The sequence below is a fragment of the Mixophyes fleayi genome, chromosome 12 (genome assembly GCF_038048845.1).
Source record: "Mixophyes fleayi isolate aMixFle1 chromosome 12, aMixFle1.hap1, whole genome shotgun sequence".
NCBI lineage: Eukaryota > Metazoa > Chordata > Amphibia > Anura > Limnodynastidae > Mixophyes > Mixophyes fleayi.
The window spans coordinates 80497539-80513841 of NC_134413.1; the positions used below are offsets into that span (position 1 = coordinate 80497539).

Here is a 16303-nt window from a genome sequence, read left to right on the forward strand (position 1 = left end):
AATGACGCATATAATTAGGAACGACGGGCGTTTTATTCCATTACAGTCGGAGCTCGGACTCCATCTAGTGAATAGTAATGATGGGGGTACACGTATGTATATAACGTGTTACTGCCCCAGATATATCCATGATTAACCCCTCATTACTGAGTAACTATATATACAGCCGTACTGTTATATTTATAATTCTGTGCTCTGGTTATTATAGACAGGGCGGGATTTTTTTGAAGCAGGAAAACCCCTAAATCTGGGGAAACAAGGGGTGCAGAGCACCCAGCATACAGAACAGGAGAAGTGGTACTGTGCATGTGTCTATACATAGAGGTATAGAACAGGAGAAGTGGTACTGTGCAGGTGTCTATACATAGAGATATAGAACAGGATAAGTGGTACTGTGCAGGTGTCTATACATAGAGATATAGAACAGGATAAGTGGTACTGTGCAGGTGTCTATAGATGGAGTTACATAACAGGAGAAGTGGTACTGTGCAGGTGTCTATACATAGAGATATAGAACAGGAGAAGTGGTACTGTGCAGGTGTCTATACATAGAGGTATAGAACAGGAGAAGTGGTACTGCGCAGCTGTCTATATACAGAGATACAGAACAGGAGAAGTGGTACTGTGCAGCTGTCTATACATAGAGGTACAGAACAGGAGAAGTGGTACTGTGCAGGTGTCTATACATAGAGATATATAACAGGAGAAGTGGTACTGTGCAGGTGTCTATACACAGAGATACAGAACAGGAGAAGTGGTACTGTGCAGCTGTCTATACATAGAGTTAGAGAACAGGAATAGTGGTACTGTGCAGCTGTCTATACATAGAGATACAGAACAGGAGAAGTGGTACTGTGCAGGTATATATACATAGAGATATAGAACAGGATAAGTGGTACTGTGCAGGTGTCTATAGATGGAGTTAGATAACAGGAGAAGTGGTACTGTGCAGGTGTCTATAGATGGAGATACAGAACAGGAGAAGTGGTACTGTGCAGGTGTATATAGATGGAGATACAGAACAGGAGAAGTGGTACTGTGCAGGTGTCTATAGATGGAGTTACATAACAGGAGAAGTGGTACTGTGCAGGTGTCTATAGATGGAGATACAGAAAAGGAGAAGTGGTACTGTGCAGGTGTATATACATAGAGATATAGAACAGGAGAAGTGGTACTGTGCAGGTGTATATACATAGAGATATAGAACAGGAGAAGTGGTACTGTGCAGGTGTCTATAGATGGAGATACAGAACAGGAGAAGTGGTACTGTGCAGGTGTATATACATAGAGATATAGAACAGGAGAAGTGGTACTGTGCAGGTGTCTATAGATGGAGATACAGAACAGGAGAAGTGGTACTGTGCAGGTGTCTATAGATGGGGATACAGAACAGGAGAAGTGGTACTGTGCAGGTGTCTATAGATGGAGATACAGAACAGGAGAAGTGGTACTGTGCAGGTGTCTATAGATGGAGATACAGAACAGGAGAAGTGGTACTGTGCAGGTGTCTATAGATGGAGATACAGAACAGGAGAAGTGGTACTGTGCAAGTGTCTATACATAGAGATATAGAACAGGGGAAGTGGTACTGTGCAGGTATATATACATAGAGATATAGAACAGGAGAAGTGGTACTGTGCAGGTGTCTATACATAGAGATACAGAACAGGAGAAGTGGTACTGTGCAGCTGTCTATACATAGAGGTACAGAACAGGAGAAGTGGTACTGTGCAGCTGTCTATACACAGAGATACAGAACAGGAGAAGTGGTACTGTGCAAGTGTCTATACACAGAGATACAGAACAGGAGAAGTGGTACTGTGCAGGTGTCTATAGATGGAGATACAGAACAGGAGAAGTGGTACTGTGCAGGTGTCTATACATAGAGATATAGAACAGGAGAAGTGGTACTGTGCAGGTGTATATACATAGAGATATAGAACAGGAGAAGTGGTACTGTGCAGGTGTCTATAGATGGAGATACAGAACAGGAGAAGTGGTACTGTGCAGGTGTCTATAGATGGAGATATAGAACAGGAGAAGTGGTACTGTGCAGGTGTCTATAGATGGAGATACAAAACAGGAGAAGTGGTACTGTGCAGGTGTCTATGGATGGAGATACAGAACAGGAGAAGTGGTACTGTGCAGGTGTCTATAGATGGAGATACAGAACAGGAGAAGTGGTACTGTGCAGGTGTATATACATAGAGATATAGAACAGGAGAAGTGGTACTGTACTGTGCAGGTGTCTATAGATGGAGATACAGAACAGGAGAAGTGGTACTGTGCAGGTGTCTATACATAGAGATATAGAACAGGAGAAGTGGCACTGAGCAGATATCTAGGAAAACAAGTCATTTCCATATAAATATTCTATCTACCCCATGATCACAGTAAACACAGTATAAGTAGATCCAAGGTCCACGTTGCAGAGGTTGAAGCTCGGAGCCAGCAGGGCACAACCTTATCAGTGGTCATGTGCTCCCAGCTTGTGCAATGTCTGATGTTTGCTCCAGCTCGACCTTTCACATCTCCCATATCATCCCGTCTTCTGTATGAGCCAGCAGGAATACAGGACGTTACACCAGTGTCACCCATAATGTATACACACAGGGAGGACGCCTGTCATTATTATATACAGATACACAGAGATACGAGGACCCTTCCTCTCTTATCCGCTCATTATTCGTCACGCCATCTTTCTTATCTCATCCATGCCGTCTTCACATGGCGTCGATAGATTGTAAGCTTCTTGGAACACAGTCTCCAATAGATGTTTAGATTGCAAGCTCCTTGGAGCAGTATCTAACAATACCAACACGTCTATTATAGCCTCTTATTTTTATACAGTGATCGGAGAGGTGTATCTAGGAATGTTTGCACCCTGGGCACGGAGAAGCCTATTAAACAAGTATCGTGGCCGCAAATCCTGTTCTGTTATCAGCATCTCAGTACGTCATACAAGGGTATGACTGTGATACTATGTAACATTGGGGAAAAAAATATTAATTTTAATTCTGCCTCTTCCCCCACTTTTTCTAAATTGTAATATTGCACTCGTTCTCCAATGGAAGCTCACCTTGAAATGTGTTAGCCAGGTATTACTAACGCATTTCATGAGCGCAAAGAAACAAGCAGTACAAGTCCACATTTCTGAGGTTTGAGAGTGAGCCGTTATGATACAGAAATATGGCAGCGTCCAGTGAGCAATTGATTTATTACATCTCTGAGTGAGTACCGCTGCTGTACTGTACTAAAACCGCCAACTGACCACCTGACACAGAAAACCAACACCACTAAGTTTGCCCGGTCAACTCTTCTGTTTCTTCTTTTAGTATCAGCCAGGCAAATCCCCCAAAGATAAATCAATAAACTAAATTATTTACACCCAGCGAGTACCGTTAAACGGACACTTTCAGTGCACATTTGCCATCTCCGACCAACTTTGCAGGCAAAGGCCCCGTGTTGGGTCAGGTGACCGGTCGCCAAAGCCCAAATCCACCCACCGACCCGCGTTGCCCTCTACGCCCAGTAAATACTCAGTGTTGTGTTGTGATTCTCAGGTTATGTTTGGCTTCCAGTTCCCCTATCTAGGTCATGTTGATCGTGGTAGATACCAAGGATTAAACAGCACAAACACAACGATCCTTTCAACGTTTCAAATGCCCAAAAGATACAAAGAGGGAACGTACTGCGGGTTTGAAAAAGTGGAGATGTTGCCTATAGCAACCAATCAGATTCTAGTTATTTATTTAGTACATTCTACAAAATGACAGCTAGAATCTGATTGGTTGCTATAGGCAACATCTCCACTTTTTCAAACCCGCAGTTTAGTAAATATACCCCCTAAGACTGGCAAAACCGAAATTCTACATCCGGTCCTTGAAATCAATGGTTCCTGGTGCACAAGTTACATCATGGTAGCCGAGAAGTAGAGGTGCCTAGTCGGACCCCCAGACCTGGACCTACTATAGGGACCACCGAAGCCCGGACCTTGTGAGGCAGAATTTTAGGGTCCTCCGTTCACAGTACAATTACTTTCTGCAGGCGACCGTTTTAAACTGCGTGCGTGCTCTTCACTGCGAGGAGCTCTGCTAAACCATTGGATAAAGAGGAGGATTACCAAGAACAACATCAGAACATACAAATGTGAAAAGAATGTACAAATGCAAAGAAATCAGGTTCTCTGCAGAGAGCAGAACATGGAACTCAACATTTATCGAGAATTTAAGTGGCGATTATTTATGTAACCGCAGTTCTACGCCCCTAAAACAGAGGACTGCTGGCTGGGACTTGTAGTCCCTCTGCCGTTTGCCAAACTCAGACCTAAAACATCTCTTTGTTGTTTCGGATTAAAAGGTGAAGGATTGTTTTACCCCGGCTTCCTGTACCTCCTCCACACTTCGGGCAATGATTTACCCTGAGTATACAAATCAATAGCAGTCATTACACAACGTCTGTGTGATGTAAGAGTCAATGTTTTCAGCGCAATGTCTTATTGTATTCTCAGTATCTGGATATTTTCTCTCACAAAATGTTCCTGGTGGGTTCGGAATTGACGTTTACCTAACAGTGTTGGAACCACACCGATTATTTGTGGTGGAGTCTATGAAAAACAACCAGGTTGGTCCTCTCCACCCCCCCCCCACCCTGTTAAATAAGTATCATGGCGGCAGCCATTTTGTTTGCTGAACCAATATCCATGAGATGGCAATCGCTGAGGTACATGGTGGAGGAAACCATTTTGTAGGTTTCTAGTACGTGTATAAGCTGTATCCTCACAAACAACGAGCCGGGCCACAGAATTTGAGGAGATCACCAGATAACATCTCAGGAAACCCGAACATAATGGGGTCACCCAAATAATTTTAAATATACGGGAATAAAATTCTGTTTTTAGGATTTCCACGAGTTCAGTGACTGAGATTGTGCTCAGACTGGATGCAGCCCCTGCAGGGACAGGATATATGTGTCAGCGTCTTGCTTGAGGCCCCAGAAACCATCAATCGCCTCACGTGGGAGGAAGACCACAGAACAATGGCCGCCGGGGACATATAACTGAGCGGGATGTCACAGATCACTTACAGGCAAACAGGAGACTTTACATCTAATCCGGACACGGCCTGAGGACACCAGGGAGCAGTCATCTTAGGTGGGCCGTGACCGTATCACAGATGACGCCATAGTTGGATCATCCATTAGGGAACCTAGGCTCCGGCCTGGGGCTCAATAAACACTGAGGGACCCGGATTACCTTAACACTTATTTATGTTTTGTTTTAGGTGGCTTTAATCATATGTCCCGCAAGTGACTATTCTGTCTGGATAAATACCAGCAACCTATGTGGCCCCTAAAATATGGGGCCCGGTCCCTCTATGGCCTATGGTGCTCATATCCCGCCATTCCTCCTCACCGACGGCCTTTTTCTTCCAATCACAGACACAGGGGAAAAAAATGTATTAAAGGGTCTCATTGCCAGCGAAAACTGGTGTGAGATTCGCCGGCGATAGTTTCCCCCGCGTCTAGTTAATAAGTATGGCGGCAATCAGACATCAAAATGATTGTTAAAAAAAATTCTTTATTCTTTGATCAAATCATTTTTCAAATTTATTTTTTTCATTTAATATTTTTTTATCAATGTTTTCTTTACACTTTATTTTTTATTAGTGGATCCGAAAGCTGATATGTGTAGCTGAGCAGGAGCCACAGTTTGAGGTCAGAGGTCGTGTAAGGTAGACGCTGCCACGACCTTTGGAGCGCAGCCACGGGTCCAGGAAAGGACCTCGCTCCCCGCTACGTGCGTTATCACCGGGAGATATGGAGGTTCTCAGACAACAAGCAGCACCAAGATAATACAGAACCAAAGAGCACATTGATATGAAACCCAGGAGACGTCTGTGCGGGGAGAGGGCGTGATCAGATATTAAACGTTTTTGTGGTCTATTCTGTCCATCATTTTATTAATAGCGCTAAAAAAAGAAAGTATTCGTAATGCGTATTGTACATACAATGTTATAGTCATTGGCGTTCGGACATGAATTGCGTTCATTTACGGAGCCACCGTTCTGGCGCAGAGCGATTTCACTGCGGCATGCAAACGGCCTTACGGCCAAAGACATATCAGGCTCTCTGTGTCCTGCGTTAATTCGCTTTGATCTAAATGCTATTTTATTTTTATATATATGTACTGGACACTCTACATCCAACGACGTAACAGGTAATTGCTAGTGAGATTTAGAAGGTCCCCCTGTCCTCCTCCTTTGTTAAATTTACACCCACTAACATCTACTTCATCCCAGAACAACACAGAAACTTTCTACAAACAAGCATTTTTTGGGGGAGGGGGGCCAAATTCCCAAAATCTAACAGAGGGGACACAGAGGGACCATTCCTTAACCCCGCACACAGATAACGCATTGTATAGCTATCAACTCGGAACAGCCAACAACATGGGTTTATTGACGGTCATCTCCTTCCTGAGTGTCTGCAAACAGGACCGGACCATAAAACAATCTCACACCTTGTGGTTTGTACCTGTGGCAATTAATCCCAGACGTTAGCATCTGCACCTCTCTTAACAAAACTCTGTGTTTACCCCCCTGTGTGTTCTTTATCCGGATATCAAGGTAAGACAACAAATAATCAGCAAAACCTCAGAGAGATAAAAGCGACTCCACGTTGGAGGCAAAAAGACCTTTAAACCTTAGTAGGTTAATCGGTTTGCGACCAATCATAGACCGATGGGAAGAGCAGAGGGCCGGCTTAGCTGGGGGCCACTTCGTTATATAAGAGGCAAGTCCAGGACCTGTGCATCATCCAAAGAATTGAGGATTATCTCCAAATCATCTCAGGTAAGAGACGTTCCCCTACCCGGGTGTCCGACACTGGTGGGGATAAATATTTCTAACAATAATGCTCATTATAGCAACATCTTTATAAAGTTGTTTCTTTTTTTTTTTTTAAAATGTCCTTTGGTGGTTTTCAAAATTTCTCTTGTTCATTCTTAAATAACCGTTCGGGGGAGAAAATTTGGGGGACTGAATTGTCCAACTTTCTTCTTTGCCGCCCTTACGTCTTTGTAATTAAAGCGCAGATTGCGGTGGATAGAAGAGAAACCAACGGTAAATTCGCCATGTCAGACATTTATGAGTATATGACATTATGAGTATATATTAAATATAGATGAGATTTCACACTGACTGCAGGTTATGATTCCTGATAGTTGACCGGTCCTTGATATTAGAAAAAGATTTTTGATTGGTTGATGACTTCAACGTCCAATAAGTTAATATTTTGCCTAACGCAACCTCATTTGCTGGTAAATTGCAGTGAATGATGTAGTCGATAATACAAGACAAGAAGCCGTCAGATACTTGTAATAAACCACTTAAATGTTACATTAACAAAACAGGTATAAATGGTAGAATGTGTTGTAGCCAATCAGAAACAAGCTTTCATGAGTCTAGCAGGAGATAGACCACTAGGAGATAGACCTTACAGGAGATAGACCAATGAAAGAGATTATACGATTGGCTGCTGTCAGTTACTGACACCAGGATTCCTATTATGAATCCCACACACAGGATCTCCCAATCTGCAGAGGATTTATAGAAAAACAATTCACCGGTATAGTATTTATCAGAATAATGCACAAGATTTCAATGGCTGATGTGTAACAGTGTCATGCCTGAACTTAGAACAGTTCATTAAGTGTTAGTTAAGCTGCCAAACAGCCCAATAACAGTGACCTATGTGTAATATTCCAGGACTTGTGGACTAATTACTGCCAACATGAAGGTTTTGGCTCTCGTCGTGCTCATCTTCGCCATCAGCGGCATGGAAGGTAAGATGAAAACATGAAAGTAAAACTTAAATGTATATTTTTGTTAGGGGGCTGTAGATAGGTCAGCACTTCAGAACAGTCGTTATCACTTGGGAAACAGTAAGTTGTTCACTGCGTGCTGCCATATTTTTCTGCAAAAGTCCATCCCAAATCTCAGATCGTTGACTTGGCTGAGTAATTGAGTAAATAATTCACTATTAACAATGGTATGTGACATAGCTAAGCTTTTAATATTTCCATCATCGTGTAAACGCTGACAACTGGCGGGGTATTATAAAATAGACATTTATAATTAATATTACAATTTGTTTTCTGCTAAAGTTCTGTAAAAGGGCTCCGTCAGTTGTGGTGCGTATACAAAGCTATTTATAATTTTTTTTCCTGACGTTCTTCGATATCTTATTTCGCTGACTCTTCACCTGCTCTGCTAAAGTTACATATAGTATCAATCATAAATTATATTGAATTAGTTCACTCCAAATGAAAGATAAGAAATCTTCCTGGGATTTACCAAGCAATCAGTTTTGAACGTGTTACAAAGCACCAAACAATATATTAATTATATATATATATATATATATATATATATATATATATTATTATTTTTTTTAATACTCCTTCTTTCCCCCTTGTAGGCGCTGTGGTGAAGAGAGAGGTTGACCAAGGTCTGGACAAGCTGGCCGAATTCTTCCAGGGCTGGTATGAATCCCTCAAGGTCAGCACACAGGAACTGAAGGAAAAATATGACAACGGTCAACTCCAGGCTCAAGCCGAGTACGTTCACTCTTATTCATTTTTATTATAATTATTATTTCTAATTGTACTTCTCCGGCGCTCATTAATCACTGCAGAATCCGACCAGCAGAGGGCTCCACTAAGAGTAACTCCTGAAGAAGGCAAAACTTTATATTTATTATCTAGACATAGGCCTGGCCAACCTGTGGATCTCCAGGTGTTGTGAAACTACAAGTCCCAGCATGCTTTGGCCGTAACGGTGACGGCCAAGGCATGCTGGGATTTGTAGTTTCACAACACCTGGAGAGCCACAGGATGTCGGAGACCTGATGACCCCTTTACTGATCGATGGGTAGATTATAATGATGTCACCTGTTGTCTTTCTTTAGGGGAATACTGGAACAGACCAAGGACAAGGCCCAGCCAATCAAGGAAGAGATCGAGAAACTTTTTTCCAAGCTTATTGAAGCCGCCAAGCAATGGCAGTAACCGCCCAGATCCGTGTCCTGTCCCCGCACCCACCTCGTCTTATGTTATCTTATATTACTGTGTCTTTTGTGATGTATTAAAACATTTGTCTTTACCAACATGGATGTCAGTAGCTGATGTTTGGGGGATAAGAACATGACAAAAGCCGTCTCCACAATAGAGACCCAAAAAATTATACAAATGAGTGATAAGCTTTTAAAGTGTCTACGCAGAGTGGGGGGGGGGTGGCCATTTTGGATGAGACAATATTCATGAGAATGCAGCCTATCCAGTCACTAGGAACCAGTGACATCATCATTTATTTATTTATTTATATAGCGCCACCAATGCCGCAGCGCTGTACAGAGAACTCACATCAGTCCCTGTCCCATTGGAGCTTACAGTCTAAATCCCCTAACACACACACACACACACACAGACAGACTAGGGTCAATTTAATAGCAGCTAATTAACCTACCAGTATGTTTTTGGATTGTGGGAGGAAACCGGAGCACCCGGAGGAAACCCACACAAACACGGGGATAACATACAAACTCCTCACACATAAGGCCAATGGTCAGGAATCTAACTCATGACCCCAGTGCTGTGAGGCAGAAGTGCTAACCACTGAGCCACCGTGCTGCCCCGACATCAATTGACCCTAGTCTCTCTCTCTGTCTGTGTGTGTATATTAGGGAATTTAGACTGTTGGCTCTGATGGGGCAGGGACTGATGTGAGTGAGTTCTCTGTACAGCGCTGCGGAATAAGTGGCGCTATATAAATAAATGGTAAGAATAATAATAATAAAGAACAAAGACACTAATATACACAATTGCATAGAAAATAGTGATACCAAATGAAAAATGTGACATGAACATCCACGGTGTAGAGGAATCTCAGCAGCCGCTCACACCTCCTGTCCTTAGACTGTAACACCAGCAGGGTCCTCTTCACTCTTTAAAATCAGTTTAAGAAAGTATTAGTTGTACAGTGCGACGTACATACTGGTTATTAATAATAGAAGTTTACATCACACCAACAATTTACCTTAAAAACATACAATTACCAGGCAATCCATAGCTATTTCATCATGTTGTAACAATTAAATCCCAAGATATTTTTTACGAGGGCAGAGTCTGCCTGCCATACAGCCATAACTGCGTATAACGCCATATTGTACAGACGGTGGTGTCCCTGACCTCAGCTCCCCATGTGTCACATTCATTAGTGTCCCCTCAGCGTCCCATGTGTCCCATTCATTAGTGTCCCCTCAGCTCCCCGTGTGCCACATTCATTAGTGTCCCCTCAGCTCCCCGTGTGCCACATTCATTAGTGTCCCCTCAGCTCCCCGTGTGCCACATTCATTAGTGTCCCCTCAGCTCTCTAACAGTTATTCTATCATACAGTGTGTCCTGCATATGTTATATAACAGTTATTCTATCATACAGTGTGTCCTGCATATGTTATATAAGTTATTATATCATACAGTGTGTCCTGCATATGTTATATAAGTTATTATATCATACAGTGTCCGGCATATGTTATATAAGTTATTATATCATACAGTGTGTCCTGCATATGTTATATAACAGTTATTCTATCACACAGTGTGTCCTGCATATGGTATATAAGTTATTATATCATACAGTGTCCGGCATATGTTATATAAGTTATTATATCATACAGTGTGTCCTGCATATGTTATATAACAGTTATTCTATCACACAGTGTGTCCTGCATATGGTATATAAGTTATTATATCATACAGTGTCCGGCATATGTTATATAACAGTTATTCTATCATACAGTGTGTCCTGCATATGTTATATAACAGTTATTCTATCACACAGTGTGTCCTGCATATGGTATATAAGTTATTATATCATACAGTGTCCGGCATATGTTATATAACAGTTATTATATCATACAGTGTGTCCTGCATATGTTATATAACAGTTATTCTATCACACAGTGTGTCCTGCATATGGTATATAAGTTATTATATCATACAGTGTGTCCTGCATATGTTATATAACAGTTATTCTATCACACAGTGTGTCCTGCATATGTTATATAAGTTATTATATCATACAGTGTCCGGCATATGTTATATAACAGTTATTATACCATACAGAGTGTCCTGCATATATTATATAACAGTTATTATATCATACAGTGTCCTGCATATGTTATATAACAGTTATTCTATCATACAGAGTGTCCTGCATATGTTATATAAGTTATTATATCATACAGTGTCCGGCATATGTTATATAACAGTTATTATACCATACAGAGTGTCCTGCATATATTATATAACAGTTATTATATCATACAGTGTCCTGCATATGTTATATAACAGTTATTATATCATACAGAGTGTCCTGTATATGTTATATAACAGTTATTCTATCATACAGAATGTCCTGCATATGTTATATAACAGTTATTATATCATACAGAGTGTCCTGCATATGTTATATAACAGTTATTCCATCATACAGTGTGTCCTGCATATGTTATATAACAGTTATTATATCATAGAGTGTCCTGTATATGTTATATAACAGTTATTCTATCATACAGAATGTCCTGCATATGTTATATAACAGTTATTCCATCATACAGTGTGTCCTGCATATGTTATATAACAGTTATTATATCATAGAGTGTCCTGTATATGTTATATAACAGTTATTCTATCATACAGAATGTCCTGCATATGTTATATAACAGTTATTCCATCATACAGTGTGTCCTGCATATGTTATATAACAGTTATTATATCATACAGAGTGTCCTGTATATGTTATATAACAGTTATTCTATCATACAGAATGTCCTGCATATGTTATATAACAGTTATTCCATCATACAGTGTGTCCTGCATATGTTATATAACAGTTATTATACCATACAGTGTGTCCTGCATATGTTATATAAGTTATTATATCATACAGTGTCCGGCATATGTTATATAAGTTATTATATCATACAGTGTGTCCTGCATATGTTATATAACAGTTATTCTATCACACAGTGTGTCCTGCATATGGTATATAAGTTATTATATCATACAGTGTCCGGCATATGTTATATAACAGTTATTCTATCATACAGTGTGTCCTGCATATGTTATATAACAGTTATTCTATCACACAGTGTGTCCTGCATATGGTATATAAGTTATTATATCATACAGTGTCCGGCATATGTTATATAACAGTTATTATATCATACAGTGTGTCCTGCATATGTTATATAACAGTTATTCTATCACACAGTGTGTCCTGCATATGGTATATAAGTTATTATATCATACAGTGTGTCCTGCATATGTTATATAACAGTTATTCTATCACACAGTGTGTCCTGCATATGTTATATAAGTTATTATATCATACAGTGTCCGGCATATGTTATATAACAGTTATTATACCATACAGAGTGTCCTGCATATATTATATAACAGTTATTATATCATACAGTGTCCTGCATATGTTATATAACAGTTATTCTATCATACAGAGTGTCCTGCATATGTTATATAAGTTATTATATCATACAGTGTCCGGCATATGTTATATAACAGTTATTATACCATACAGAGTGTCCTGCATATATTATATAACAGTTATTATATCATACAGTGTCCTGCATATGTTATATAACAGTTATTATATCATACAGAGTGTCCTGTATATGTTATATAACAGTTATTCTATCATACAGAATGTCCTGCATATGTTATATAACAGTTATTATATCATACAGAGTGTCCTGCATATGTTATATAACAGTTATTCCATCATACAGTGTGTCCTGCATATGTTATATAACAGTTATTATATCATAGAGTGTCCTGTATATGTTATATAACAGTTATTCTATCATACAGAATGTCCTGCATATGTTATATAACAGTTATTCCATCATACAGTGTGTCCTGCATATGTTATATAACAGTTATTATATCATAGAGTGTCCTGTATATGTTATATAACAGTTATTCTATCATACAGAATGTCCTGCATATGTTATATAACAGTTATTCCATCATACAGTGTGTCCTGCATATGTTATATAACAGTTATTATATCATACAGAGTGTCCTGTATATGTTATATAACAGTTATTCTATCATACAGAATGTCCTGCATATGTTATATAACAGTTATTCCATCATACAGTGTGTCCTGCATATGTTATATAACAGTTATTATATCATACAGAGTGTCCTGTATATGTTATATAACAGTTATTCTATCATACAGAGTGTCCTGCATATGTTATATAACAGTTATTATATCATACAGAGTGTCCTGTATATGTTATATAACAGTTATTCTATCATACAGAGTGTCCTGCATATGTTATATAACAGTTATTATATCATACAGTGTGTCCTGCATATGTTATATAACAGTTATTATATCATACAGTGTGTCCTGCATATCTCATATTAGTCTAGCACTTCCCATTACTCTGCCAGTAGTAATGATGGCCGCCAGCGCTTAGTACTGGCGTGACCGCGTCTTCCTCTTCCGGGTTCTCCTTCTCGTTCCAACATGGTGGATGAAGCCACTCGCCGGGTGGTGTCGGAGATTCCGCTCCTGAAGACCGGGGCGAGCCCCAGGGACAAGGAGCTGTGGGTGCAGCGGCTGAAGGAGGAGTACCAGACGCTCATTAAGGTGGGGGCAGTGTCACATCGTAATCTGTCCCCCCGAGAACATAGTAATGGGTGAGAGGTTCCGGGTGGGAGAATGCCTGTCATCCTGGGGAGACCAAACTGTGAGACTCAGGTTTCTGGGGTCACACCTATGGCAGTAGGGGATGGCTTGAAATCACCCCCATTATATATATATATATATATATATATATATATATATATATATATATTCTTTATACAGCACCCCAATTCTATATTCAGTATCCTCAATTTAGAGTATTTGACTTCTTCCCCATAAAAGGGCTCGCTGCGTGATTACATGTAGCTCCATGACACGGTCCCAAGCCGTAGGCTCTATGGCTGGATTGTGCAGTTTGGCAGGTCTCCTGTAGCGCCCCATTCATCCAGTGACGGCTCCGTAGAGCCCTCCGTTGTCTAATGACTCCACCTCCAGTTCCCCCAGTGGTAGCAGTGCACCCCCTTTTCCCAATCTCTTTATTGGAGATGAGCCATTGCTGTATATACAACTATTAGCCATGTGTATCCCACTCCCTCGTACCAGGGTACTGAGCACCGGGAACCCGAGCTATAAGGATATCTTGCTCTCACCCTGTATGGATCTGTTCTCTGCCAATGTACTGTAAATTTATTTTCCTCTTACTCCACAGTATGTTGAAAATAACAAGAAAGCCGACAACGATTGGTTCCGATTAGAATCCAACAAAGAAGGGACCAGGTACGACCTGCAGACCCGACTGGGTGATACGTCGCCCCTCTCTCAGCCGCTTCAGCCCTTGTGCCAGTGTTAGGCTGGCACCACGGACAGATTACCGCATGACCTCTCTTTTCTCTCTCCTTTCTAGATGGTTTGGTAAATGCTGGTACATTCACGAGCTCCTGAAGTACGAGTTTGACGTTGAGTTTGATGTGAGTGCTTCTCAGACCGGTTATCCCGTCACAAATCTCGTCTTACGGAGAACTTGGACAATGTTTGATTTTTTTTTTGCCCCAAATCTTTATGTTTTCTCCCTTCTGTAGATCCCGGTCACTTATCCCGCCACAGCCCCTGAAATAGCCATTCCAGAACTAGATGGGAAGACGGCGAAAATGTACAGGTACGAGGTGAAAGCTTGTATCACCCATATAACATTTAAGGTTAAAAACGGAACAAAAAGACTGTGTGAGCTTAAGAATAATAACAGAATACGTTTATATATAAAGGATGTGTGAGTCAATCTGTAATCCAACATGGATTCCTCCTGGGGATGGACTTGTGTATCATGATTACAACATCCCAGAAAGAAATAGAGGCCAACCAAATTGTAAAAACCTTTTCTCTGCTATTTGAAGAACATCTGGATACTGTGTTGTTGCTGTGAATACTTTAAAGCATTGATCTTTATTTATTTATTTTTTCACATGGATGCAAAAAATATAATTTTATTTCTTTTTGTTTTGTATCTATTCCTCTTCAGGGGAGGGAAAATCTGTCTGACAGAACACTTCAAGCCCTTGTGGGCGCGGAACGTTCCTAAATTTGGCTTGGCGCAACTCATGGCTCTGGGGGTAAGTGACCTTCACTCTGAGAGATCAGTCGTTATGCAAAACCAGGCAAAAAATAAATAAAAATTGACAATATTTGCACTTGTTATACTGGTCCAAGAAGTACAGAGCGGACCTAGACCCGTATTCTTCAACGGACGTCTCTCCACATCCATTCCTTGTTGAATACGGACGTGCGTATGCCCACTGTACGTGCGCCATACAAAAACGCGCTATGCATTCGTTTTGAGTTTAATTATATTAGGCCAACGCTGTTTCCTTTTTTTCCGGTTTTACTCATTTTGGAGTTCGTTATTTAATGACTTGGATAATGATACAGAAAGGACAACTCCACCCTTCGTGGACCACTTGTTAATCAGATAGGACCCCCCATAGATGTTCCACGTCTTCCTGGGCCGATGACCACAGCGTCTGGCTCAGGTAACGGAGGAAGAAGGAATCATGGTGGATGCCGCCGCATATTTGCTATACATTTGAGGGGCATATTGATTAACGAGGGGTCCGTTTATGATGGAGGTGTCCTTGAAGCGTCTGGTTTGTAGCGCTTGGTGCCATCTTGTTTTCTTCTATCACGTAGCTGGGACCGTGGATGGCGGTGGAGATACCCGATCTGATCAGCAAGGGACTGGTGAAACACAAGGACGATTGAGGGTACGGTTATACCGTGACGCCATCTCCGGTGATGGGGGACTGTCATCGGGACGTGACAAGGGAGTCTGCGCCATCCCTCCCTTCGAACCCTATTAATGGACTTCTAATACAACACCATGATTTAAAATGCCACATTTTTACCAGGAACGAATGACATTCAGCGTAATAAATATTGTGAAATGCAGACAGCACCTGACCATTTTTTTTTTCTTGTTTGATACTTTGCATTAATTTGAATTTATTTTCCTCTAAATAATTATTACTCCATATTACGGAGCACTTATGCAGCAAATACCATCTATTTAGACAATAGGGATATTGAAGTTTACATTTAAAACTTGGGTCAGAGCAGGAATGTGATAAATAACTGGAG

General features: G+C 40.7%; 2 protein-coding genes across 2 annotated transcripts; both read left to right on the forward strand.

Annotated features, from left to right (window-relative positions):
* Window positions 1–6747: 6747 nt before the first annotated feature.
* Window positions 6748–9165, forward strand: APOA2 (apolipoprotein A2). The gene is made up of 4 exons (XM_075193288.1): window positions 6748–6851; window positions 7767–7843; window positions 8479–8617; window positions 8968–9165. Exons 2-4 carry the CDS (start codon window positions 7792–7794, stop codon window positions 9065–9067), a joined length of 291 nt encoding a protein of 96 aa, XP_075049389.1. The 5' UTR covers window positions 6748–6851; window positions 7767–7791; the 3' UTR covers window positions 9068–9165.
* A 4445-nt stretch (window positions 9166–13610) lies between these two features.
* Window positions 13611–16114, forward strand: UFC1 (ubiquitin-fold modifier conjugating enzyme 1). The gene is made up of 6 exons (XM_075193287.1): window positions 13611–13738; window positions 14385–14452; window positions 14580–14643; window positions 14755–14831; window positions 15192–15282; window positions 15857–16114. The coding sequence occupies exons 1-6, from the start codon at window positions 13616–13618 to the stop codon at window positions 15926–15928; spliced, it is 495 nt and encodes a 164-aa protein (XP_075049388.1). The 5' UTR covers window positions 13611–13615; the 3' UTR covers window positions 15929–16114.
* Window positions 16115–16303: the final 189 nt, after the last annotated feature.